Source organism: Natator depressus, chromosome 6 (assembly GCF_965152275.1).
Source record: "Natator depressus isolate rNatDep1 chromosome 6, rNatDep2.hap1, whole genome shotgun sequence".
NCBI classification, from domain to species: domain Eukaryota; kingdom Metazoa; phylum Chordata; order Testudines; family Cheloniidae; genus Natator; species Natator depressus.
The window spans coordinates 60076902-60104564 of record NC_134239.1 but is presented as its reverse complement, the minus strand read 5'-3'; the positions used below and the strand labels follow the sequence as shown (position 1 = coordinate 60104564).

Genomic DNA, 27663 nt, shown 5'->3' with positions numbered 1-27663 from the left:
ACCTGTTTGATTATGACATGACACAACAAAAGGTAATATGGAAAGAGGGCTCACTCTAGTGAGTCAAAACTAGGCAGTGCAGACTGGTTCAAAGAGAAGGGACTCTAATAAAAATCAATGTCTATGATTTGATCTTAGTGTATCACAGTATCAACATCCCTGGAAAGACCCATGAAAAATGCAGCCTTTGTTTAAAAATAAATATTTGCCTTTGACATTCTCCATTTTCTTGGACAGAGGCAGCTACTTCAGAGGCTGAAAACTGGGTAAAGTCCATACCCAGGCTGCACTGCCCCATGACACCAGTGGCTAGAGCTGGGAAGAGAATGAGGTGCACATCCAAGCTGCCTTACCCGTTGGCACCAGATGTTCCAAATTAACTCCATGTCACCAGGGGATAAAGGGGGAGTGAGGTGGTGCACAGCCAAATGGGATAGGATTACAGAGATGTACAAATCTTATTTCTCACTGGATAACATACAATTGTTCATATACTCTTCAAAAGCAGGAAGAGGAAGCTGGAAGGAGCTGGTGGCATGAGGGAAGGAGAGAAGGGAAGCTGTAATGTCCCTGATTCCCAAATACACAGCAGGGTGAGGACCTAGGGAAGAAACCACCTCCTTTCACACTCACTAAAGTCACCCTCTCATCAAATTAATGACTCCCCTGTAGCCCTCCAGTGGGAAAAAAATACTCCTGAGAGGGTGGGGTTAGGAAGGAGAGAAGAGAAAAGCTTTGGGTTACACCCCCAGAGCTCAAAGTGCTAGCACTGCAGAGTATATAAATCATACTAATTTTTTTTCTTCTAACAATAAAATTAACTCAATACTGTTAAACTAAGAAGATGAAGGGGATAAGTTACTGAGCACCATCCTGCAGCCTCTGGCCCTGTGAATGAGAATATATGGCACTAGCAGAGAACTATTTCAGGGGACATCACTTTACCTGCTGGAGAATGAAGGTTTTCATAGCAGCGGCGATGAAGGGGCCACGAGAAAGTAAAGCACAAATACACAGCAGTAACTCAAATTCCAGAAGTAAGAGCCCTACACTTCTTCACTTCTTTTAAATCTTTGTTCCCATTTGTGGACAACAACCCATGGCTCTCACTTGGGCCCTGGTCTGAAATCACATCTCCAACATCCACCTTGCCATGTTAACCTTGTTTTTACAAATGGCCTTTAATTTCCTACTGTCTTGCGATATTCAACTTCTTCCACTCCCACTAAAAAGACCATGCTCGGAAACCACTAAAACCTCAAAAATAATTAAAGTTAACTAAAATTTCCTGGTAATTAAGTCAGGCTGACTGGACTAGAATTTCCAGGATCAGCCAGCCCTCATGCCTTTTGTTAAAGTACAACCGTGGCTACATCTCCAGTCTTCAAGCACAGAAGCTGATTTTAAGATTTAGAGTTTTGTTAGCAGCTCATCCACTTAATTTTTAAGTTCCTTCAGAACTCTTGGATCAATATTACCATTTTATCCTAGTGATTTATTGTCATTTCTCTTTTGAGCATAGAGTCTAATAGTTTCTCATCTTCATTATCTTTAAAAGTGTAGCTCTAGGGGAAATATCTTTCCATTGGTCTCTGTACAAGAAAGCAGGTTAGATTCTCGGCAGTGTCTACCTTCCTTTCATTTTCTCGTTGGCAATCTGGTGGACCGATAACTCCATTGCAGACTTCTTCTGACACATTAAAATAGCCAAAAACTCATAGACCAAATAAAAGGCAATTAACTATTTAATCTTACAATTCCATCTTAATTTCCACCTTTAATTTTACAGGCCATCAGATTACGTCCCTTTCGATTCGTTTAATCTGAACTAAAGGATAGCATGCTAACATCTTGAGCCTTGCCTTTTAACCATAGCACATTTTTCTTGCCTTTCTGCTTCCTACTTTGTTCAGGGGTAGGAATGCCTTCTGTGATTTATCAAGTTGCTTAAATAGCTTCTAGGTTGATTCTAAGGATTTAATTTCTTAATTTTTGTCTTCAGTTTCTTTCTAACTTGCTTCCCGATTTTTTACTCTAAAGCTGCCATTCCTAAAGTTGAGTGTCACAATACTGACCTTCACTACAATCCTTCCCACAATGCACTTGAAATTAATTTATGGTACGGTCATTATTACTTAGTGGCTAAAACTAGAGTTACTTTTTGAACCAACTTCTCTGTATTATTTTGTATCAAGTCAAATGTTGCCTCTTCTTGTGCATGGTCCAGAAATAGCTATTTGAAGAAGCAACTGTGTCTCAAACTGTCCCTCCAATGATGGCCAACTGTGACATCTGACCAGCTAAATGTCTGGGTAGTGGAAGTTACCTATTATGGTTTTAGCAGATTTTATGGGCTCTGATCTCTCAGCTTTGTGCACTTATTATCACTACTATTTTGCAACCCTTTGTGTTTGCTAACAGCAATGCTATAATAAATTTGTTGCCTATTTGGGGTAAATATGGTACAAGAGGAATAGGCAACCACACAGTGTGGAAATCTTCACCTTCAAGCCAGCACTTACCAGGAGCATCCGTAAACTATCCCAAACTTTTCCATATGTTGCATTCATTGTTCTGAGATGTGTGTGTGTGACAAGATAGTTTCCGAAAAGGTAAAGGGAAGAAACCTGTTCATGAAATGACACATCAAGTCTCTTAGCCAGTGGCTTAATGGCCTTTCAGTCATTGTACTCTGATTCATGACATCCAGTGGTGTCATTTGAAGGACTTGGTATCAGAACAGAAAGGAGGCAGTATAGAAGTCAAGATCAGGACATGAAGCTTCCAGATCCCAGTATCAGTTACATTTCTTAGAATGGTTTCAGAGTAACAGCCATGTTAGTCTGTATTCGCAAAAAGAAAAGGAGTACTTGTGGCACCTTAGAGACTAACCAATTTATTTGAGCATAAGCTTTTGTGAGCTACAGCTGTAGCTTATGCTCAAATAAATTGGTTAGTCTCTGAGGTGCCACAAGTATTCCTTTTCTTATTTCTTAGAATATTAGGAAAGAGGATCCATCAGTCAGTGCCCTTTAATCCAAAGCAGTGGAAAAGAACCAGAACGTCTGAAAACCAAGACAGTATTTTTTTTGAAATGATGGATGTAAGAAAAAATTAACACTGATCAAATACTGAAATCAATTTGTAAATTTAACCTTTTTAAAAGAAAAGTTTCACATTTCTGTGAAGATCTAAACAACAAATGTGCAGCCACAGATGAAAGAATAAACCCCTCCAGGCTTGGAATCCTTGAGAGGACCATTTCAGAGGGTGTGAAAGACTCAGATGTTTTATAAACCTTCAAAATCTTAAAAGACCCCTATTTTTTCAGACTGTGGTTCAGAATATTATGGATCACATTGATACTGGGAAACTCCTGAGTATTGCCCAGTCTGGGTTTAAGAGGATAATATTTAACTGCAATCACTGGCCAAATAGCACTAGTTCTCCAGTTTCTCTACCATCATCTCTCTCCTCCACCACGATTCTGACACTGAAAATAAAATCATTGACTAAACTGCAGTCCAGAAACATCCTCTTTTTCCAGAATAAAATAAAAAATAATACTTGCCTGGAGCAGCAAAGGGGAAATTTCACTGTGAGCAACAATCTGTGTCTCGGAATATTATATGACACATTTGATCATGACTTCTGAGGAGAGGAGACTTCTGAAGAAATAATTTCTAAGCACCTCCCACTTCATTGACTCATTACTGTTATCCACGCTGCACAAAGTGACTTCAATGGCATACTGACAACGTGCATCTAGGCTACAAGCCAGGATTATGAAAATCTACAAGTTTACTCTGATAGTGTCAAGACACCAATCCTCCTAGTCAGTCAGTCTCTCAGATGCAATCTATATTTCTCCCTCTCTATGAAGCTGCCTACCATCTAATGAAATGGCTCTCAACCTTTCCAGACTACCGTACCCCTTTCAGGAGTCTGATTGGTCTTGTGTACCCCCAAGGTACACCTCACTTATAATCTACTTGCATACAAAATCAGACATAAAAATACTAAAGTGTCACAGCCCACTATCACTGAAAAATTGCTTACTTTCTAATTTTTACCATATAATTATAAAATCAATTGGATTATAAATATTGTACTTACATTTCAGTGTATAGTATATAGAGCAGTATAAACAAGTCATTGTCTGTATGAAATTTTACTTTGTACTGACTTCACTAGTGCTTTTTATGTAGCTTGCTGTAAAACTAGGCAAAAACCTAGGTGAGTTGATGTATCTCCTGGAAAACCTCTGCATACCCCCAGGGGTATGCATACCACTGGTTGAGAACCACTGATCTAATGAACACAACTCTGAGACTGAGGACTGGAAATTTGAGTTACTGCCATGTGAGTACAGACCTAATATCAAAATAATGTAATTACCAAATTCCTCCAGGACAAAGACTCCTCGCACAGTATTGCACTTTTTAATGTGATTCAGCTCTATGAAAACCTACAACAAAACAGGGAGGAAAATAACAAGATTAGTCAATGAGGGACAACTTTTTATTCAAAAAATAAACAAAAAGAAACACTGTCACGGCTGATATAACTTGAAACATTGTAGCACATACTACTACTTCATTTACAGTTTAATACATAAATACAGGGAGATTAAAAAAGATAAATTTGCCACAATGCTAGAAATTAACAAACAACTTAAAATGCTAAGAAGCGAAGACAGCAGAAGATGGAATACCTTCCGCTCCTTGCAGGAGGAGAAAGCATGGAAGAGAAACGAAGGAGTTAGTAACTCTGACATATCCAACATTGCTACCCCTTCAGGCACTCAGTTGAATTATAGCAAAGAGAAAACCAACACACCTTAAATGCAACAAAAAGGGGGACAAGAAATGGCTGGCTCCCAAATTTGGCATACGATTTATGGCCCAGGTCCATCCCACTTGGTTTCTGCCCCTCCATGCATCCTCCTCCAGCACAGAGGGCAGGCAAGGGGCAATGTGCTTCCCACCCTCATGCTGCTTCTCTTAGACCATCCACCAGTCAAAACTTAATGGGGGAAGGGCTGCTACCCTTCCCCACCAGACAGCACTGCAATTGAGATTTAGCAACAGAACTGTTTGTAGATTTTACATGGCATGTGCAGTCAGTGTTGAAATTGATCCAGACGATGACTTTGGGCAGCACTGATTTCATCTTTAAAAAACATGCATGAAGACTCCGATATTTGTTTTTTGTTTGTTCATTTCATACAGTATGCCACAGAGCCACTGTGAGTTGGGTACCCACTGGGGAAAAACAGAACTGTTTTGACTGATCTTTGGTTTAAAAAATAAGCATCCAAAAAAGGAAAATAAGCCTTCTCACTGATCACACTAATCATTTTTTTCCATGTTCTAGGACACAGATGCCAGCTTTGTGCAAATCAGTAAATTCTCCGAGTTCAACGAGTCCAGTTAATGCCCTATACAATTAAACAATCTCTTCTGATGTGCATCCACATTCTGGAAAAGCATAACTGAATTATCCTTTCAGGCCAAGAGACAACTTGTGGGCATGAGGAGAAGGTACAGGAAGGTGATCAGGAATCAGCATTATGCTCAGATCCTAGAACATTTGTTTCTTCAGGCAGGAAACATACATATGAAGAGTAAGATTGCTCCAGTATCCTGAATAAGTCTCCTACCAACACCTTAGAGATATTCTTGAAAGACTGCACAGCAATGAACTGTAGTGATTTTTTCAGTTGCTATGTACTTACAAAGCTGCAAGCTCAGGTGTGGATTTAGAGATACATTTACTGGAGAAATTGAATCTACTAGGAAAACAGAAAATGCAGAAAGGTATCTGAGCACTTCTTTTCACTACACCACCAGTAACAAACTACTTTCATTTAATCCCCAAAACATTACCTGGACAAGAAAGGCAAGGGGGGGCCACCAGGCAGGACCCAAGATCATGCCAGCTAAAAGGTCTCTTTTAGAAACAAACAGTCTTACCTATGTCTGCCTTCTGTAAATAGATCAATTCGCATTTTGAGGATAATCAAGGTAAGTTGATTTTCAAGTACAGATCATGTTTCCAATAATAGAGAAGCTCTAACATATGATTCCAGGTTATTTATTCCTCAGTACCAGAAAATAAACTTGAGATTTTTTTTGTCAGCAAACCTGCAACTTGCCTCCTTCTCACAACCAAGTATTCAGGGAATAGAAAATTAATCCCACCACTTTGTTTACCTGCGCTCTTTTGAAGTTTAGTTTGTCAAAAATTTTATCACCCTCTATTTTTCTCTTTTCGGAGGGATACACGGAAGAGGAAATAAGGGCATTATAAGGGGATAATTATCCATTTTTTATCCACTTAGATCATTTCCATTGATTGCAGTAGCATTTGCTGTTACGGTTCATATTATACAGCTCAAGCTTTTTTATTCAGGACCTCAGTGGAAAAGTTCAAATAGATCAGATACAATATTAATTATCTAGCAGCCCAAAAATGGTCAGTGCAAGGCCTGGAGGCATCTTGCTCATTTGAACAAAAACTAAGGGGTGATGCATTTCCCCAAGTGGCGGAATTTATGGGAGTTTCCCATTTTTAGGAAAGTGAAATGTTTGAAAATAAAACAAGAATTAACAACATAACAATTAGTAGACTATTTGCAACCTCTCATGGGGATAGTCTTCCCTACTCTAAAAGGTCACCAATTATAAGAAAACAGGTTTACACAAAAGGTTAATAGGCATTCCTTTCTATGTTTCATAGTTTCATTTTGTGTCTTGAGGGGTGCAGATGCTCTCCCCTCAGTTTGAAAGCAAGTGAACATAAAAAGGAAGCTTATATGGGGAAACAGTAGAGGGAAGATTTAGAGGAAAAGGTAACACACTCCACAAGGGACTGACTGACAGCAGCTTTTCTCTCTCTCTCTCACATACACATACCCCACCCTCCACTAAAAACTGGTTCTACTGTCCAGCACAGCACACCTCTAATGACATATGCAAAACAAACATGAACACAAAGCAAAAAAACAAAAAACAAAAACAAGGACTAAAGAAAGCAAATGAAACAACACCCAGAAAGGAAGAAAATGATAAAACAATTCTATTTGTGTTTCCTCTACACCCACAGATAGATTGCTATTTGGAAAGGGGGGAAAAAAAATCAGTAATTTATTCTCATCTTCTTCTTCAATGTGAGAGAGTGTCATTCTCTTACTCTATTTTCTTGTCTGGAACTTTAGACTCTCCCCCATTTTTAAAATACAAAAATTAAACATGATGAAGAAAACTACCTGAAATACCTGCAAATGTACCTAGCTTAATCTTACAGACACCGTGCTAAATCATTGTGCCATCAGAATGTCAGAGTTCACTACATGATCAGTCATGGCAGCTTAGATTACCACCTACTTTTTGTGTTGCTGCTTTAGTATTTTGAGTGCCAGTTACCTTGGGCACCTACAGAATTCTGGCAGCCAGAAACAAAGTTCATACCCACCTCTACAGCTACTTTTACTTTTTTTAAAAAATGTACTATAGATGTCTACACTCTGAGAATTTCTCATTTCAATATTTAGAGAATATAGGCCATATTCCCCTTTGTCCTACCCTTTCCCCATGGTGGTGCAGGGAAGAGGAAACACATTGATGCAGAGGTGCTGCGAAAAGCTTCATGCTCACATACTCTTGCTGAAGATTCCCTCCTACCTGACTATGCATAAACTTCAGGTTAATTCCTTCCAGTGTGACTTGCAGAAGCCCTCCTTCACCAGTTTTCATATCCTGCACTGGGAACTCACCACCCAATTCAGGTCCTGCAATATGATAACAAACAAAGAGAAGAAGGGCAGGAAGGAATCAAATAGAGTGATCTGCACAATACTCTCCATTTATTGGGTGACTGAAGCAAAAACTCCACGTAATGTACACTGCAACAGTGGATTGGTGCTTTTATGACATGTACAGTGTAGAGTACTTGATTAAAAACTAGCAGTGAGTGCTCTAAACACCATCACATATTTCATTGCTGGTGTCTGTAAAGTTCTGTAACGTGTGAGGGAAATTAAAAGACTAGCTCAGAGTCTGTACTTGTCATGGCTTTTTTTTTTTTTTTTTAATTAAAGTTAGCTCTCTTTTCTGTATGATACACCACAGTGGTTGACACCTTACACAGCATTAACCTTCAGCAGAAGCAGAGCAAATATAAATTCACCTGGAGCTTTGCATTTCCTGCAATTTCATATGAACATAGAAGTGTCCTAATGGGGTGAAAATAAAATCGAAATATTCTTAATCCCACAAAGAAAGAAGGGCTTCTTGAATCCCCCATGTCATAGAATCATAGAATATCAGGGTTGGAAGGGACCTCAGGAGGTCATCTAGTCCACTCCCCTACTCAAAGCAGACCAATTCCCAAACTAAATCATCCCAGCCAGGGCCTTCTCAAGCCTGACCTTAAAAACTTCAAAGGAAGGAGATTCCACCACCGCCCTAGATAACCCATTCCAGTGCTTCACCACCCTCCTAGTGAAAACGTTTTTCCTAATATCCAACCTAAACCTCCTCCACTGCAACTTGAGACCATTACTCCTCATTCTGTCATCTGGTACCACAAAGGTATCCTCTTTGGAACCCCCTTTCAGGTAGTTGAAAGCAGCTATCAAATCCCCCCTCATTCTTCTCTTCTGCAGACTAAACAATCCCAGTTCCCTCAGCCTCTCCTCATAAGTCCTGAAAAGAAAAGGAGTACTAGTGGCACCTTAGAGACTAACAAATTTATTTGAGCATAAGCTTTTGTGAGCTACAGCTCACTTCATCGGATGTATACTGTGGAATATATAGTGGGGAGATTTTATATACACAGAGAACATGAAACAATGGGTGTTACCATACAGACTGTAACAAGACTGACCAGGAAAGATGAGCTATTACCAGCAGGAGGAGGGTAGGGGGTGGAGCAGAACCTTTTGTAGTGATAATGAAGGTGGGCCATTTCCAGCACTTTACAAGAACAGTAGGAGGGGAAATAAACAAGGGGAAATAGTTTTACTTTGTGTAATGACACATCCACTCCCAGTCTTTATTCAAGCCTAAGTTAATTGTATCCAGTTTGCAAATTAATTCCAATTCAGCAGTCTCTTCTCTTGTTGGAGTCTGTTTTTGAAGTTTTTTTGTTGAAGAATTGCCACTTTTAGGTCTGTAATCGAGTGACCAAAGAGACTGAAGTGTTCTCCCTGGTTTTTGAATGTTACAATTCTTGACTTCTGATGTGTCCATTTATTCTTTTACGTAGAGACTGTCCAGTTTGGCCAATGTACATGACAGAGGGGCATTGCTGGCACATGATGGCATATATCACATTGGTAGATGCCCAGGTGAACGAGCCTCTGATAGTGTGGCTTATGTGATTAGGCCCTATGATGGTGTCCCCTGAATAGATATGTGGACACAATTGGCAACGGGCTTTGTTCCAAGGATAGGTTCCTGGGTTAGTGTTTTTGTTGTGTGGTATGTGGTTGCTGGTGAGTATTTGCTTCAGGTTGGGGGGCTGTCTGTAAGCAAGGACAGGCCTGTCTCCCAAGATCTGTGAGAGTGATGGGTCATCCTTCAGGATAGGTTGTAGATCCTTGATGATGCAAAGTGAAGAAACAGATTGACAGAGCCAGAAGGGTACCCAGAAGTTACCTACTACAGGACAGGCCCAACAAAGAAAATAACAGAACGCCACTAGCCATCACCTTCAGCCCCCAACTAAAACCTGTTATCCCTCTGCCTTAGCAAAAGAGGGATTTGTTGATACTAAAACTGTGTGGTTTCAGAGTAGCAGCCGTGTTAGTCTGTATTCGCAAAAAGAAAAGGAGTACTAGTGGCACCTTAGAGACTAACCAATTTATTTGAGCATAAGCTTTCATGAGCTACAGCTCACGAAAGCTTATGCGCAAATAAATTGGTTAGTCTCTAAGGTGCCACTAGTACTCCTTTTCTTAAAATTGTGTGACAGCTCCCAGCCACGCCAGTCTATTAGTCAGCCAAACAAACTTAGGATTCCAACAGCCCTTACTGTACCTTGCAGGTAATGCTCGGTGCCCAGAGTTCCCATGCCCCCAGCAGAGTATTCCTCTGTAGTATCCAGCCCGCCACTGAACACTCAGAGGAATTACCAAATTAGTTGTCCAAAAAGATAAACACACCCACCTGTTGCCCTTCTCTGTACCTTTTCTATTTTTCATATAACTTTTTTGAGATGGGGCAACTAGAACTACATACAGTATTCGAGGTGTGGACACAACATGGATTTATATAGTGACATGATGATATTTCCTGTCTTATTAGCTATCCCTTTCCTAATGGTTCCTAACATTGTTCTAATTGTCCTAACAATTGTCCTAACATTTTTTGACTGCCGCTGCACACTGAGTGGATGTTTTCAGAGAACTATCCAAAATGACTCCAAGATCTCTTTCTTGAGTGGTAACAGCTAATTTAGACCCCATCATTTTGTATGTATAGTTCAGATGATGTTTTCCAACATGTATTATTTTGCATTTATCAACACTGAATTTCATTGGCCATTTTGTTGCCCAGTCACCCAGTTTTGTTAGATCTCTTTGTAATTCCTCGTAGTATGCTTTGGATTTATCTTGAGTAATTTTGTACCATCTTCAAACATTGCCACCTCACTGTTTACCCCTTTTTCCAGATCATTAATGAATATGTTGAACAGCAATGGTCCCAGTACAGATCCCTGTGGGACACCACTATTTACCTCTTTCCAGTCTTGAAAACTGACCATTTATTCCTACCGTTTGTTTTCTGTCTTTTAACCAGTTACTGATCCATGAGAGGCCTTTCCCTCTTATCCCATGACTGCTTACTTTTCTTAAGAACCTTTGGTGAAGGATCTTGTCAAAGGCTTTCTGAAAATTCAAGTAAGCTATATCCACTGGATCACCCTTGTCCACATGTTTGTTGACCCCCTCAAAAAATTCTAATAGACTGGCGAGGCATGATTTTCCTTTATAAAAGCCATGTCTACTCTTCCCCAACAAATCATGTTCATCTGTGCGTCCGATAATTCTGTTCTTTACTATAGTGTAAACCAATTTGCCTGGTACTGAAGTTAGGCTTACTGGCCTCTAATTGCCAGGATTGCCTCTGGAGCCTTTTTTACCAAAAAGAATTTGTAATAAAAACAAGAATAAATGTATTAATAAAGAATAGAAATTTAAGAGATACTAAGCAGAGACAAAAGAAACAAAATGGTTACAAATAAAACCCCAGTATTTTGTTTTATTCTCTTTCTAGTGACTAAAACTTAACTCAACAGGCTACAATTCTTGTCTAAAGCAATATTCTCACTGTGATGGAGGCCCTGTGCGTCGAGCCAGGTCGAGGTTGGTACACCCTGCCACCAAGTTGTCAGGATTCCCTGTTAATCAGGATATTGCAGCAAGGTGGGCACTGGTCCCCTGGCAGGACTGCGTAAATGAAGTCGATAGCCCCTGAGCCTCCGGGTTGGGACTGACAACCACAACTGGGATCCCGGCCCTCTTGGCGGGGTTGAACAACAATTAGCCTGTAGCCCCTGGACCGGGGCAGAACAAACAGTCTAAAGCCCTGAAGCCTCCTGGCTGGGGTAGAAAATAGTAATTGGGGAATCAGCCCCCTGCGCAAAGCAGAACAGTAATGAGTCTGTAGCTCCCGGGCGGGGCAGAACAAATAGTCTAAAGCCCCAAAGCCCCGTGGCTAGAACTGAGAGCAGACAGCAGCCATGCCTGGTGGCCCGTGGGGTGTGGTAAGGGAACCCAGCCACGTCCACTCCACCGGGTTCTGACCCAGGGCCCTATGAAGTCATTGTTAAGAGTTTAACAATTGTTAAGGCCCTGTTAAGAGTTTAGGCATCAACTTCTACTACATCCCCTGAATCACTTCCTACCACAAATTGCATCCCTGGCATCTCCTCAGCTGGCGGTGGCTTGGCATCCCCGTTCGTCTCTGCCACCAGAGAGTTGGCCGTAGCGTTGTCCAAGTCCATGAGCTCTACTGCCTGGAATGTCATCAGCACCTCTGCAGGAGCCTGCAGTACATGTCCTCCCTCCTCCTCAGCCAGTGCGACTGCGCTGGGCTGCCTCCTTTTATCTGGCTCTTCCACCTGAGGCATGCGTAGCAGGGGAAAGGGGGCATGGCCTCTTGGGCCCACAGTGATTGGTTTGTCCCTGTTGGCCCAATGTGGGTTTGGTACACTCTGTCACATTCACCTACAGCCACTTCTTAGCATCACCAATCCACATGGTGGGGGATCCACCATTCACAAATGCAAAGAACATCAACCTCTTTGTTCCCTCAGTGATAACCAAAATGTCTTTTTGCTTCTCCTTATATGCCCCAGAGTTTATCATCTTTGTCACCAGAGTCAGGATGGACCTCTGGGGTTCAGACTCCAGTGTCTTCCCATGCTGATTTCACATCCTCGTTAACTTGCTCCTCCTGTTTATCTCAGATGCAAATGAACTGTCCATTGTCTCTGCCATCACCATGCTCAATTTACACTAGAGACAGGGAGATAACTGTCCTCCCTCTTGTCTTGAAAAAAAACCTGTTTCTCTCTTTGATTACAGACTTCAAAGCACAGTATCAAAAATATGCATAAATCCTCATACAGTGTTAATACACACATTTCACAGTGATATTAACGACCAGTATGTCACTGGTTTTCAACTGATATCTTACACAATATTCTTTACAGATAAATATTATGACTGAAATGTGTTAGATGTAATAAGTTTGTCAGGCTTAATAGAAGTTGCTTTATATGATGTTGAATCCTTTGCAAGTGGGCACTGAGGGGCTCTTAGGGTCACACCTTCTCTATGTTTTCAACAAGGTGGTTCAAGAAAACGTGGGCAATATTTGGCCCTACAACTGGAACTTGGAGCTTGTCTCCATGGGACTTTTTTCCAGTTATACCACTATAATTATACAGGTAGAGTTAAACAGCTACAGTTATATTGGTATAATTCCCCCGTGTAGATACACTTATTCCATAGTAAGAGTGCTTGGGGGGAGGGGGGGGCTTACTTTAAACACTTCCAAAGTGACATAAGTTAAACGGAAAAAAAGGCCCTCTTCTACTGGAATAAGAGTGTCCACATGGGTAGTTATACCAGTCTAACTAGGTTGGTTTAAATTCACACCCTACCTCCCTTACACTGGTATAACTTCCCCATGTTGTCAAGACCACAATTAGGTTGATGATCACACACGAGCCAGAGTAGACTCCAGCTCCAGCTCCCAAAGCTGGATTACTCTGCAGTACTACCAAGAGTAAACAGTAACAAAATTATTTTTATCATCCAAGTAAGCAGTTAACACTGAACACACATACGGAGCTAGTATGTTGAATAACAACAATAATCACATTTCTGGCCATATACACACTTTAAAAGAGGTTTGCTAGTTTTCCAGCTGCAACTGTGGCAGGATCTTCCTTTTCCCCATTCTGTTAGTACTTGTTCACACAAGAATGTTTTACCGGTTGTACAGGTATAGTTATATTGGTTTAAATCCCCATGTGGACACAGTTATTCCAGTATAAAATAGTGAGGTTTTTTGGTTTACTTTAATCCCTTGCAAAGTGACATAAACTAAACAGAAAAAGCCCCTCTTATATGGGACTAAGAGTGTCCAAACAATGGGTTCGACTGGTAAACTCTATTGATTTAAATTCACACCTTAGGTTACACTGGTATAACTTTCCCATGCACACAAGCTCTAAGGGTTAGAGCTCTGCAGGGAGCTACAGGGTTAAGCACTGCTGATTCACTGGGACAAGTGGGGTTCATTAGACTTCACCCTGAATATAATGGAGGTGGGAGTAACCCTTCTAGAGAGCCAGGGCATGTAACAGATAGGTCCTGACGGAAGGAAAGGTAGGACCACCCGAATCTAAGGAGAGAGCTAGAGTGAGGTTTCATGTCATGTAGTATTATTTTGGAATTATCACTGTATTGGTAAATCAGACCCCTGAAGGGGTGACTGATTTTAGAAATGCATAATTTTTGGTGAGGGTTACACCAGCCAATAATAAATAATCATCATCATCTCCTCCATCACAACCTGCCATATATGCATAGGTAGAGGAGAAAACAGAACTTTGAGATCACTGAATAAAAAGCACTACATTTATACAAACCATCATTACAGAGGTTGGAGAGACAAGGTGGGGGAGGTAAAATCTTCTGCTGGTCCAATAAAGATATTACCTGACCCACCTTGTCCCTCTAATGTCCTGGGACCGACATGGCTACAACTACACAGCATTGAAGAGGTAGGTTGGTTGATCATACAGTACCTGCCAAATCCTGTCCACCCACGCCTGGAGGCCACAGCTCTTACCTGGTTTAATACTTTGCTGTCTTGCTGCTGCTCGCTCCATACTGTCTTTTACACAGTAGTACAATTCCCGACACTGTAAGAGAAGAGTTAGATAACGTGTTTTCACACCATACCCTAGCAATACCGCATCACAGAGCAGCTCAACAGCACTGACTGTGGGGTTTAACGTGTGGATGTTGGGTGGTGTTGGTGGCCCGTGATATACAGGAGATCAGATGATCTGGTGGTTCCTTCTGGCCTTAAAGCCTATGACTAAGTCTCTACAAAAAGGTCAAGTCCTTTCCTCTCGTACGATCATTTCCACGAGGAAGTCCTTGGAGGATTACCAAAGGATCATTTGGTAATAAATATCCAACAGTTTGTGATATTTGATTACAGACTGCATCCCAATAGTTTCTAATGACTGGACATGTCCTCCATAATCTCCCCTCTACCCACAATTTCTGCAACATTTATCCCCATTTTCTCTCTCTCAACTGTGAGTTACCACTGAAACAATATCTTAAAGAAATTTTCTTTTATTCTGCTACAAGCAGATTGCTAGTCCTCTTGTCCAGATCAAACCCCATTCCTCTGGGGTAATTTGTCTAACCAGGTCCACAGAATACACCATTTACTCTACTTTAAACCAGCAAGTGACCTGTGCTCCATGCTGCAGAGGAAGGCAAAGCCCCACCAAGGTCTCTGCCAATCTGACCTGGGGGAAAATTCTTTCCAGAGCATATGGGTGAGACCCACCAGCCAGACACCTGGGAAAGAATTCTCTGTAGTAACTCAGAGCCCTCCTCATCTAGTGTCCTGTCTCCGGCCACTGGAGATATTTGCTAATAGTAATCGTGGACAGGCCATTTATCATAGTGTTGTAGGCAACCTAATCATACTATCCCCTCCATAAACTTATCAAATTCAGTCTTGAAACATGTAAGGTTTTTTGCCCCCGCTACTCCTCTGGGAATGCTGTTCCAGAACTAGAAACCTTCATCTAATTTCAAACCTAAACTTATTGATGGCCAGTTTATATCCATTTGTTCGCGTCAACATTGACCCTTAACTTAAATTACTCATCTTTCCCCCAGTTGTATTTATAGAGAGCAACCACATCTCCCTCAACCTTCATTTTGTTAAGGAGCTTGGCTTGTTTAGCCTAAGTCGCCTCTCATAAGGTAAAAACAAACAATGAGTCATCCTTGTGGCACCTTAGAGACTAACAAATTTATTTGGGCATAAGCTTTTGTGGGCTAGAACCCACTTCATCAGATGCATGGAGTGGAAAATACAGGAGCAGGTATACATACATGAAAGGATGTGAGTTGCTTTACCAAGTGTGAGGTCAGTCTAATGAGACAAATCAATTAACAGCAGGATACCAAGGGAGGAAAAATAACATTTGAAGTGGTAAGAGAGTGCCCATTACAGACAGTTGACAAGAAGGTGTGAGTAACAGTAGGGAGAAATTAGGTTTAGGTTTTGTAATGACCCAACCACTCTGTCTTTATTCAGGCCTAATCTGATGGTGTCGAGTTTGCAAATTAATTTCAGTTCTGCAGTTTCACGCTGGAGTCTGTTTTTGAAGTTTTTTTGTTGAAGAATTGCCACTTTTAGGTCTGTTACTGAGTGACCAGGGAGACTGAAGTCTTCTACTACTGGTTTTTGAATGTTATGATTCCTGATGTCAGATCTGTGTCCATTTATTCTTTTGTGTAGAGACTGCCCGATTTGGCGAATGTACACGGCAGAGGGGCATTGCTGGCACATATCATCTGACACCCCCCCACCCCCGGCCCCACCCCCACTCCAACCCTTCCATGAGGCCCCACCCCTGCCCCACCTCTTCCCACCCCCTCTCCAAAGTCCTCACCCCAACTCTGCCCCCTCCCTGCCTCTATTCCAATCCCTTCCCCAAATCCCCGCCCCTGCCCCACCTCCTCCCCTGAGCACATGGCTCCCTGCTCCTCCCCCCTCCCTCCTGGAAAAGTGCTAAGCACCTGGAGGTAGGCAGAAGAGCGCGGACATGGCACGCTGGGGGGGAGGGGGAGCTTGGCGGCCTGCAGGAAATAACTCTGTGGGGGGAGGGAGAGAGCGGGGAGGGGAGGTTGGCAGGCGGCAGGAAATAACCCCGTGGGCCGCGTGTTTGAGATCCCTGATATATGCCATCATGTGCCAGCAATGCCCCTCTGCCATGTACATTGTCCAAATCGGACAGTCTCTATACAAAAGAATAAATGGACACAAATCTGACATCAGGAATCATAACATTCAAAAACCAGTAGTAGAAGACTTCAGTCTCCCTGGTCACTCAGTAACAGACCTAAAAGTGGCAATTCTTCAACAACAAAAACTTCAAAAACAGACTCCAACGTGAAACTGCAGAACTGGAATTAATTTGCAAACTGGACACCATCAGATTAGGCCTGAATAAAGACGGAGTGGTTGGGTCATTACAAGACCTAAACCTAACTTCCCCAATACTAATTTCCCCGTACTCACACCTTGTCAGCTGTCTGAAATCGGCCACTCTCATTACCACTTCAAAAGTTACTTTTCCTCCCTTGCTATCCTGCTGTTAATTGATTTGTCTCATTAGACTGACCTCACACTTGGTAAAGCAACTCACATCTTTTCATGTATTTATACCTGCTCCTGTATTTTCCACTCCATGCATCTGATGAAGTGGGTTCTAGCCCACGAAAGCTTATGCCCAAATAAATTTGTTAGTCTCTAAGGTGCCACACGGTCTCCTTGTTGTTTTTGCTGATACAGACTAACACGGCTACCACTCTGAAACCTGTCTCATAAGGTAGGTTCTCCATTCCTCTGATCCTCCTAGTAGCCCTTCTCTGCATCTGTTCCAGAATTGCACACAGTATTCCAGATGAGATCTGACCAGTGCTTTGTAGAAGACTTCCTCTAACTCCACTGGAAATTCCTTGCCTGATGCATCCTAGGATTGCATTAGCCTTTTTCAGAGCCGCATCACATTGGCATCTTATAGTCATTCTGTAATCAACCAATACACCCAGGTCCTTCTCCTCCTCTGTCACTACCAACTGATACATTCCCAACTTATAGCAAAAATTCTTGCCATTAGTCCCTAAAGGCACTTTGCACTATTAAACTTCATCCCATTTCTATTGCTCATTGTTCAATGTCATCCAAATCTTATGTGATACTCTCGTCCTACTCTGTATTGGCAATACCTCCCAACTTTGTGTTGTCTGCAGATTTTATTAGTACACTCGTACTTTTTGTGCCAAGGTCATAAGTGTTCCATAACATTGGTCCCAAGACCAATCCTTGAGGAACTCCACTAGTAACCTCTATCCAGCCCAACAGTTCACCGTTCAGCATGACTTGCTGAAGTCTCCCCTTTAACCAGTTCCTTATCCACTGTTTAATTCTTTTATTAATCCTCATCTTCTCCAATTTAATTAATAATTTGCCATGTGGAACTGTATCAAATGGTTTACTGAAATCCAGGTAGATTAGATCTACTGCATTTCCTTTGTTGAACAAATCAGTTATCTTCTCAAAGAAAAAGATCAGGTTGATCTGGCGCTATCTACCTTTTGCAAAAACCACACTGTATTCAATTACCATTTACCTCTATGTCCTTAACTACTCTGTCTTTCAAAATTTGTACTAAGACCTTGCAACAATTGAGGTCAAACTAACGTTTCCTGGATCACTTTTTTCCTTTCTTAAATGTAGGTACTATATCTGCCTACCCTTCAATTCTCCAGTCACTGAGCTTATGGATTTATTAAAAATCCTTACCATTGAGCTTGCAATTTCATGTGCCAATTTCTTTAATATTCTTGGATTGAGATTATCCAGGCCCCCTGATTTGGTCCCATTAAGCAGTTCAAGTTTGGTTTTCACCTCAGATGTGGTAATTCCCTCTTCCATATCCTTGTTCCTATTAGCCACTGTCCCTGAGAACTTCATTACTCTTGTTAAACGTGGAGACAAAGTATTTATTTAGGTTTTGGACCATACCTAGATAATCTTTAATCTCTATGCCATCCTCAGTGCTTTGCGGTCCCACTTCCTCTTTCCTTGTGTTCATTTATATGGATAAAGAACTTTTACTATTAGTTTTAATTTCCTTTGCAAGGTCCCACTCTGCTTGACTTTTGACAGTTCTCACTTTTCCCCTACACTTTCTGATCACCAAGCAGTAGCCTTCCTTGTTGATTAGTCTGTTCTTCCATTCCTTGTAGGCGTTCTCCTTTCTCTTAATAACCAGTTTGAAATGCTTGTTCATCCAGTTTGGCCTGCAACCTTTCACAATGAATATTTTGCATTTCTTTGGGATGCAGGCTTCCAATAGTCTCCACAACTTTGACGAAGTAATTCCAAGCCTCTTCCACATTTAGATTATTGAGTTCTTCAGTCCAGTCTACTTCCCCAATTCCCTTAATTTTTTTTTTTAAAGTTTACCCTTTTGAAATTAAGGACCCTAGTTGCACACCTATTTTTGTTTATGCTTCCATTTAGCTTACACTGAATTAGCTCATGATCGCCTGAGCCAAGGTTGTCCTTTACAACCAGTTCCTCTGTGCGGTTCTTGCTATTTATCCATCTAAATCTAAAATGGCATCACCTCTTGTTAGTTCAGTGACTATTTGGTGAAAAAATCTGTTGGCTATCATACCCAGGAATACTCTTGACCCTACCATTATTAGTAGCACTTGTCTTCCAATATATCTAGGAAATTAAAGTCTCCCATAATCACACAACTCCCTGTAATACTGATTTCATTAAAAATATTAAAGAGGTTTCTATCCATAATCAAATCAGATCCTGGAGGTCTGCAGCAGACCCCAAGCACTATCGCAGTGGAGCCTTTATTACCTTTCCTCCCCAAAAGTAATTTTGATCCAAAACAGATGCCATGTTATTCATTCCATCACATCTAATTTCTTTAGTTAACCCCTTCATTAATATATGCTGCTACTCCACTATCTTTCCCCTTATTTCTGTTTTCCTGAAAAGCACATACCCTTCAATACCTATATTCCAGTCATGACTACTAGTCCACCATGTATCTGTTATCCCTATAACAATACCTGGTTTCACTTCCTGCACCAGTAGTTCTAGTTCCTCCATTTTACCACCAGTATGCATTGGTATATAACATACTAGTTGTTTCTGCTTGGCTTTACCCAGATTCCTCGCCTGATTAGGTACAGTCAGTCATTTTACTGCCAGTATTGCCTACCTAACTGTTAATATCAGTGGTACTGGGACTATCTTAATGTTCATTATCCTTCCCTCTGTTGTTCCTTTCTCCATTGCTGTATCCGCTTTTACTTGATTTTCCTCCTGCCCAATGTTATAATCAGAAATGGAGATTACATGAGTTGCACCCAACCATCTCCCTTGACTTCCTAGTTTAAAGTTCTTTTAATCAGTTATGCCAGCCTCCATCCCAGAAGTCCATTTCCCTCCTACTCAGGTGGAGGCCATCCCATGAGAACATCCTCTGTGCATTAATGCCTCCCAGGGCTGTCAAAGCCCTCCTTGTAGCACCACTGCCTGAGCCATTTGTTGATCATCATAATTTTGTCTCGTCTTTGCACTTCTTCAGTGGGACTTTTCCTGTTCCTACAGGAGATCACCTGATCACATTTCTCTAAGTGTCTTCCCCAGCCTGTTGTAATCTTCCTTGATATGTCCCAGTGAGAATCTAACAGCAGCATTTGTTCCCACGCGAAGGAAAATCAATGGATTCTTTCCTTCTCCCATTAGGATCCTCTTCAGCCTCAGGCCCACACACTATATTTTAGTTCCCAGCAGACAGTACACCATTCTGTTCTCTGGATTAGCTCTGGTGACAGGTCTGTGTGTTCTTCTCAGTAGATCGTCCCTACCACGCAGACCTGCCTTTTCTTGGTGTTGGTGCGAGTCTCCAGCCTTACCTCTTCTCTTCTTTCTGGCTACAAGTCGTCTTGTTTTCTGTTCTCACTTGCAATTTTCTGCAAGTCATCCTCTATCCTTCCGGGGATCCAAACTAGGGCTATGTCCGTTATCTCTTCCCTTCTTCTAGCTGCTCTTTTCTTCCTTGCTCTCCCATCTTCTGTTACTGCCTGACTCTCCCCATCATTTTCCAACTCAGCAAACTTGTTCCTCAGTTTTATTTCTCCATCGCTAGCTGATCTGTTCCTCTCCCTTGTTCTCAGTCACATGCTTCCGCTTCCACTTCCCTCATCCAGCAATCTACCCTCACAGTTCTCTGGTCCAGCTTGCATCTGTAAATCTTGAGGTTTTCCTTCAACCTCCTCTCTTCTTCCCTCCATCATTTGCTCAATTCCTCTTTGAAACTCAGCCATAGTTTCTAGCTGCATCTCCAAACCTCAGACCTTTTCTTCCATCAGATCTATTAGGCAGCACTTCATACAAACAAAGCACCTTTCAGGTACCCTCTCCAAAAGAATGTACATCCCACAGCTTCAACAACCAGTCATCTTGTCTTTCCCATTCTTTGGATCATTACCACTGCTGCCTCAGTAGCTGTCATAGCCTTCCCAACAAAGCTCTTGTCAAAAAAGGGGGAAAAACAACCCAAAAACTAAAAAACTCAGCACATACACTCTTCCCCAGACTCCCCCATTTTCCGGCTCCTGTGCCATTGCTCCTGTGCTAAGGTCTTTTTCACCTTTAGGGAGAAGAACAACCACAGTAGCTTCTTTCATAGGTCAGAACAGCACTGAAGATACCTCTCAGAGGATCCACTAATACCTCCTTAAATACCTTGTACACTTCAGCTGGAAGACCATGAGGTCCTGGAGATTTACCACTTTTCATATTTGCTATTGCCTCTAGGATGTCGTCTTCTGTTATTTATCTAAAGTTCCTTATCAATTTTGCTTATCTTTGGCAAGCCTGCTACTTCCAAATATTTTTGAATAACTTCAGAGCTTGGAGTATCTGAGGCATGGAGATTTTTATAATAAGCAGTGTATATAACTATCTTGCTGGCTGTTCTTAATTGGTGGAATAATAAACTATTGGCTCAAAAGCCTAAAGGTATTCAAAAACAGTGTATCACTTATTTCCTTTCTCATAAAACAGCTCCTTTTATACCTAAGTGCTTTTGCAGTGGCATCTGTCATCACCATATCCAATTTCCCCCTAAAATTAGTTAATTGTTGATATAAATTTTTGACTTGTGTTTTTATGAATGTCTTGTAACCTTTTTATCTCCTCTTCTAGCTCTATTTTTTCTTGAGGTCTCTCTTTTTCAATTGAGTGTCTCTGCTTTTCAATTGACCCCACCTGCTTCCCAGAGGCTGCCTCTTTTCGTATTATCTGTATCATTTATTTGAAAGTATTTTACAATGTCCTCTTTAATTAATGCAAACTGATCTTTGTCTTGGAGAAGCAAGCAGTTCATTTTCCAAAAAAGGAATCTTAGGCACTTCTCTCGGCTATCAAATATTACTTCCACTGGTGCATGATTTCACCATGTAATAATGGTGATGTGCACAGCTACAGACTAGGGACCGAATGGCTAGGCGGCAGCAGTTCTGCGGAAAAGGACCTAGGGGTTACAGTGGACGAGAAGCTGGATATGAGTCAGCAGTGTGCCCTTGTTGCCAAGAAGGCCAATGGCATTTTGGGATGTATAAGTAGGGGCATAGCGAGCAGATCGAGGGACGTGATCGTTCCCCTCTATTCGACATTGGTGAGGCCTCATCTGGAGTACTGTGTCCAGTTTTGGGCCCCACACTACAAGAAGGATGTGGATAAATTGGAGAGAGTCCAGCGAAGGGCAACAAAAATGATTAGGGGTCTGGAACACATGACTTATGAGGAGAGGCTGAGGGAACTGGGATTGTTTAGTCTGCAGAAGAGAAGAATGAGGGGGGATTTGATAGCTGCTTTCAACTACCTGAGAGGTGGTTCCAGAGAGGATGGTTCTAGACTATTCTCAGTGGTAGAAGAGGACAGGACAAGGAGTAATGGTCTCAAGTTGCAGTGGGGGAGGTTTAGGTTGGATATTAGGAAAAACTTTTTCACTAGGAGGGTGGTGAAACACTGGAATGCGTTACCTAGGGAGGTGGTAGAATCTCCTTCCTTGGAAGTTTTTAAGGTCAGGCTTGACAAAGCCCTGGCTGGGATGATTTGATTGGGGATTGGTCCTGCTTTGAGCAGCGGGTTGGAGTAGATGACGTCCTGAGGTCCCTTCCAACCCTGATATTCTATGATTCTATGAATGCCAATTTCTGCAGATCTTGGCTGCTTCATTAAAGATTTAGAGATTAATATTACATCTATTCTAGAATATAACTAATGAAGGTGTGAATAAAACGTGTCATCTCTTTCCCCTGAGTGAAATTCTCTCCAGCAATCTGAGAGGCTGAACTGTTGGCACAGAGAAGTTAATGCTGCATCTGCTTCCCTATCCCCCTTGTCTTTATCAAATCAGTAACTAGTTGGTGTGCAACTGAATTATCCTCCAAGTATAATTTCCCCTTCTCCAAAGTTTCACAGTGTTTTAAAGAAGACTTTAAAAAGTTTTTGCTTTTGTTTGGGAAAATACACTGAGCCTACTGCTATTAATAACCCAGCAATTGTGCCCTTCAACCATATAAATCATCCCTCCTTATCTTAAAATGAACTTTAATTTGACACATTTAGCAAATATACCCACTGCTCTTTTCTTTAGCTGAAGCAAAAAATGTCCACTGGATAAATTACGTTTCACGCCCATAATGTGCCCCTCCTGAAAATGGAAAGTTGAAGTAGAATAATCTGAGTGCGTTTTTTTGTTTTGTTTTTTTTTAATTCTGCTAGGACTTTTTCTTCTTTTTAATGACATTATTTAACCCCTTGACATTCAAAGATGTCACTTTAAAAGGAAGAACAATTGATAACTATTTAGCTTATTGAAAAACTTGAAATTGTGATTCTTTAGCTGTTTAATGGCATGAACCCTTGTATTGCTAATGTCTCACTTGTTTCTAATTATGTTGCATTTATGATTGCGTGCCTGACTATAGTTTGGTTTCTGTTTGTAAACTTCCATATCTATTTCCTGTATTAATTCCCACCTACCTCCCTAGTTCCTTCCCCTCTCTGCATTCCCCTTACTCTAAATCCATAGATAAAATACAAGCATAACAGACAAAACAGTCCCAAAATGACTGTGTGTTACTAAACCCTAAACGTTTGTGCTCTTTCCATGAACTCATGTACTGCTTTTCTTGAAATCCAAAGGTGGTACATCTTCACCTATGGGATCTTGACCCTCACCCATAGGGACACAGTGCGATCTGGCCTCTTGATTTATGGGGAGGATTTACACAGACCCTCCCCCTAAAAGTTCCTTCCCCATTCCCTCTTTATTTTCTCCAATCTCCTCCATCTTTGAAATTTATTTCCCCACACACACCATTGTACTTTCTTTCCTCTACATTTTAAAATATTAAACACAGCTACTACTGATCACCTCAATTAAAGCAAACTTTCATCATTATTTTATTACACTGCAAGACTGAGCCTTCTCTAAAATTTCAGACAAAAAAGGTGCATTTTACAATTCTGAAATCAGAAGCCTGTGTGAGGTCACAACTTTCATTTACAACTAACCCACTTTAAGCCCACTGGGCCCAAGTTCATAGTAAGGAATTGACCTTTTGCTGACAGTTGTCATTGCCTGTTAGAGAAAGTACAGTGGAATCCAATTGAAAATTGCACTTTAGGACAGTAAAATAATGATGGTTAAAAAAAAAAAAACTACACTAGCAGTTAAACCATTTTCAATACCCATTCCAGGGGGTACCACTTACTGACAATCAGTATCAGCAACAGGTCAGTTTCCTAGTGCAGGCTGGGCCTCAGAGTACACCCATTCTTTTCTCCTCCCCCAGCTTCTAGCAATCACTACTCTCAAAAATACTTGTTCGTAACCATATAGCTTTTCCTGTCATGGTTTACAGTGATTTCATTACTGCCATACCTCCTGACTCTCCTCTTCTAAGTCCCTTCTTAGGCATTACTTCAAGGATGCCTATCATCTACAATCGGACACCATGATTTTAAGAAATACATGAGCCTCAGGATACGTAAGTTAGCTTCCCAAGTTACTGTATTAGCAAATTGTCATTGTGGTCCTCTCTGCCCCATGCCCTTCCTGTGTTATCACCTCCCGATCTTGTTTCATGTAGAGAGTAAGATTTTGGGGCCAGGGGCCTGTCTTTAATTGCTTAGTAAAGAATTATGCACATAATATGATGCTACAGTAGTTACAAATCTTTAGCTCCCTTGGAGTTCAATGTCTGTGAGCTATTCATTTTTTTCCGAGCAGGTTAAATTCACTTATTTTTACCTGCAAAGCAAGCACAAGGAGAAGATAAAGGCTTTGAAACTAGTGGCAAATGCAAATCCATAGAATCAGCAAATCCAAACATTTGGGTCCATGAAGATTCTTCACTGGTTCCCTCTTCTTTTCTCTGCATCTCATGGCAAACCCAGAGTGGCAATGCTTTTATTTAGCTTTCTATACTTAGGCCTGCCAATCCACGATCTACCAAAGTACTGAAAATATTTTCTTCAAGTCTGCAAGCAATTTCAAGATTTAGCGAAGAGAAGACCTCCCCAACTGAGCAGAATTAAACTAGGTATTAGATTTTTGTCTGCAGTCCCCAATACAAAAAAAAAAAAGTGACTTCCTGGAATAACCTTCACATGAACAGGTAATACCTACGTCAAACATCAGTTCTGCTAAACAGATACTGCAATTCAGTAATCATTACTGAGGATCCATTGCCCTCTCCCTTCCTTTATGAACTAAAGGGTGAAATGACAGATATACCTTCTTGGTGTAGAACTTATTCAGCTGTGTCTCCTGGCCATTCCTCCTCCAGAGACACAGCACTTTCGTTTTAGGACAGTATGTCATGTTGATGAGTTTCTCATACCACCAACGTTCGTACACCGTTCCAATGTTACTTCTCAGCACAATGCAATCATCACACACCTGAGGGTATAAAGAGTCTTAGCTAGGAATCCTCACATCATACATCTAGCATTATTAGTGGTTCTATTATTTATTCTTGTCCCTACCTCCATGAAGAAGATGTCTCCTGTTGTATCTGTCCCGGCATGTACTACAAATGTCTGCTTCTTGATGTGTCTGCTGCCACTGGGCCGGACAGACAGCTCTCGGCCACCCTATAGAAAAGGAAGATTTGTAATTAATAAACTACCACCCCTAATTTCTGTGATTTTATAAAAGATCTAGTAGGTTACATCTGCTGTGTCTTAACCAGGATAAAAGGTGTGTTCTTAACTCAAGTGATCACTTCTCAAGATAGGGTAGCTTAAGCAAGAACTGCTGCCCTGCAAATTAATACTCGTCCTGCTGTGTTCACACTAGTACTATACTCTCTCGTGTGGTGTTAAGACTTCTGGGGGCACATCCCGTGGTTCTTTCCACTGCAGTAAGTTGAACTGCTTGTGAATTCTTTCCCAATGAATTGTAGAAGAACTTCCCTTGTCTTTTCTGGGTACACAGAGGAATTGTGGGAAGGTACTGGAGGACTAGCAGCACTATGTCTACCTACAGTGGTCATGTTAGGAGCTGACAAGTTGTGCTAACTTGAACATTAGCATATACTCTAATGGGCCAGCCAGCTTCAGTTAAAAGAACTACTGTCACTCAAATACTCAAGTTTTATGCATGGATGGAACTCGAGTTAGGGGCAACAAGTTATAACTTGAGTTTACTTTGCATTCTTTAACTTAACCTACTAACTCAGATGAAAACTACAACCTGCCTCATCTTCACTAGGATTTTAACTTGAGCTAGGGGATGTCCACACTACAGCAACAAAGTTATAGCACTGCAACTGTGCCACTGTGGGGCTGAAGTATAGATGCTTCCTACATTGACAGAAGGAGTTTTTCTATCCAATAGTTAATGCATTTCTCCGAGAGGCAGTAGCTAGGTCAACAGAAGAATTCGGTACTCAGGGTCGGCGTTAATGGTCATAGCTAGGTCAATCTAATTTTTAAAGTGTAGATCAGGCCTAAGTTAACTCAAATTAAAAAGCTTGGCCAAAGGAAGAAGGAGGTGGAGAGATGTGGGAGGAGGCAGCAGTCATAACAGGACTGCTAAATGGGAGTGGAAGCGGCAGTAGAAGTGGGGAGACTGTATGGGGAGGGAAAAAGAGGAAGCAGGAATTGGGCTGTGGGAAGAGTGGAGGGGGTAAGGAGGATATTAGAGAAGGGCCTAAGTGTGGAAACACGGGGGGGGAGCAGCAAGCATGAAGAAGCCTGCAAAAGGATGATAGAGATGAGAGGCCAGGTAGCCTGAGGGAGCAACAGATTTTTTGGGGTTATTCTGGGGGTGTGTTTTGTTTTTTGATGTGGGGAGGGAGAGAAAGGAGTGAGTTTTAATGCGGGGGAATGATTTTGACTGGAGATTTTTATACAAGAATTGAGAAATCATTTGGAATTGTTTAAGTGTGTGGAAAACAGATTTGTAAAAAAACTCATTGTAGGAGAAATTTATTTTCAATGCTGGGCTGAGAAGAACTAATTGGAAGCAGGGGGCAAAGGGACCGACTGACAGAGTTAATAGAAACTGATGAAAACTCTCCACCCTGAAAACTCAATCTAGAATCTGAAAGTAAAGGAGAACTGCATGACACTGTGGGATGGGAGGAGTATGTTTGTTTTGAGATGTAGGAGGAACTGACTGGGAGGGGGGGAACTAATTTGACTGTAAAAGCGGCAAAGAGTCCTGTGGTACCTTATAGACTAACAGACGTATTGGAGCATAAGCTTTCGTGGGTGAATACGAAAGAAGTGGGTATTCACCCACGAAAGCTTATGCTCCAATACGTCTGTTAGTCTATAAGGTGCCACAGGACTCTCTGCCGCTTTGACAGATCCAGACTAACACGGCTACCCCTCTGATAATTTGATTGTGTGGGTCTGCATAAAGCTTTTCCATGCAAGCAGTTACAGTAGTTGTACTCAGCTGGTGTGTGACTGCAAATCCGAGTGTGACTGGGAGTTGGCTCAAGAAGCAGCCCCACTATTAAGTAGTATAATACTCTGAAAGTTTGGGGATCCCTGTCATAGAACAATTCCTCTTAATTATTTTTTATATTTAAACCACCAAATAGTTTTAGAATTATGTCCTTCCCCTTCCAATTAGCAGTATTTTAGGCAAGCTATTCCAGCCTATTCAGATTCCTATACTGCATCTGTCACCATGTTATTCAAGTACCAAGATAACTGCTCTTAATCTTTACTCCAAAGTCAATCCCCCCACTCC

The 27663-nt window shown here is 41.4% G+C and overlaps 1 protein-coding gene across 36 annotated transcripts in view; it reads right to left on the bottom strand.

Annotated features, from left to right (window-relative positions):
* MADD (MAP kinase activating death domain) overlaps positions 1-27663 on the bottom strand; it is a 124092-nt gene that overhangs the window by 8546 nt on the left and 87883 nt on the right. For 24 of the 36 annotated variants that reach the window (XM_074955419.1, XM_074955453.1, XM_074955420.1 and 21 more), the window contains 5 exons: positions 25443-25550; positions 25192-25356; positions 14373-14445; positions 7686-7792; positions 4399-4468 (listed from right to left, as the gene is read on the bottom strand). In XM_074955419.1, the coding sequence (XP_074811520.1) occupies positions 4399-4468; positions 7686-7792; positions 14373-14445; positions 25192-25356; positions 25443-25550 (523 nt within the window). The remainder of the gene's footprint in view (positions 1-4398; positions 4469-7685; positions 7793-14372; positions 14446-25191; positions 25357-25442; positions 25551-27663) is intronic. The other 12 variants (XM_074955452.1, XM_074955433.1, XM_074955443.1 and 9 more) reach the window with 1 other exon arrangement.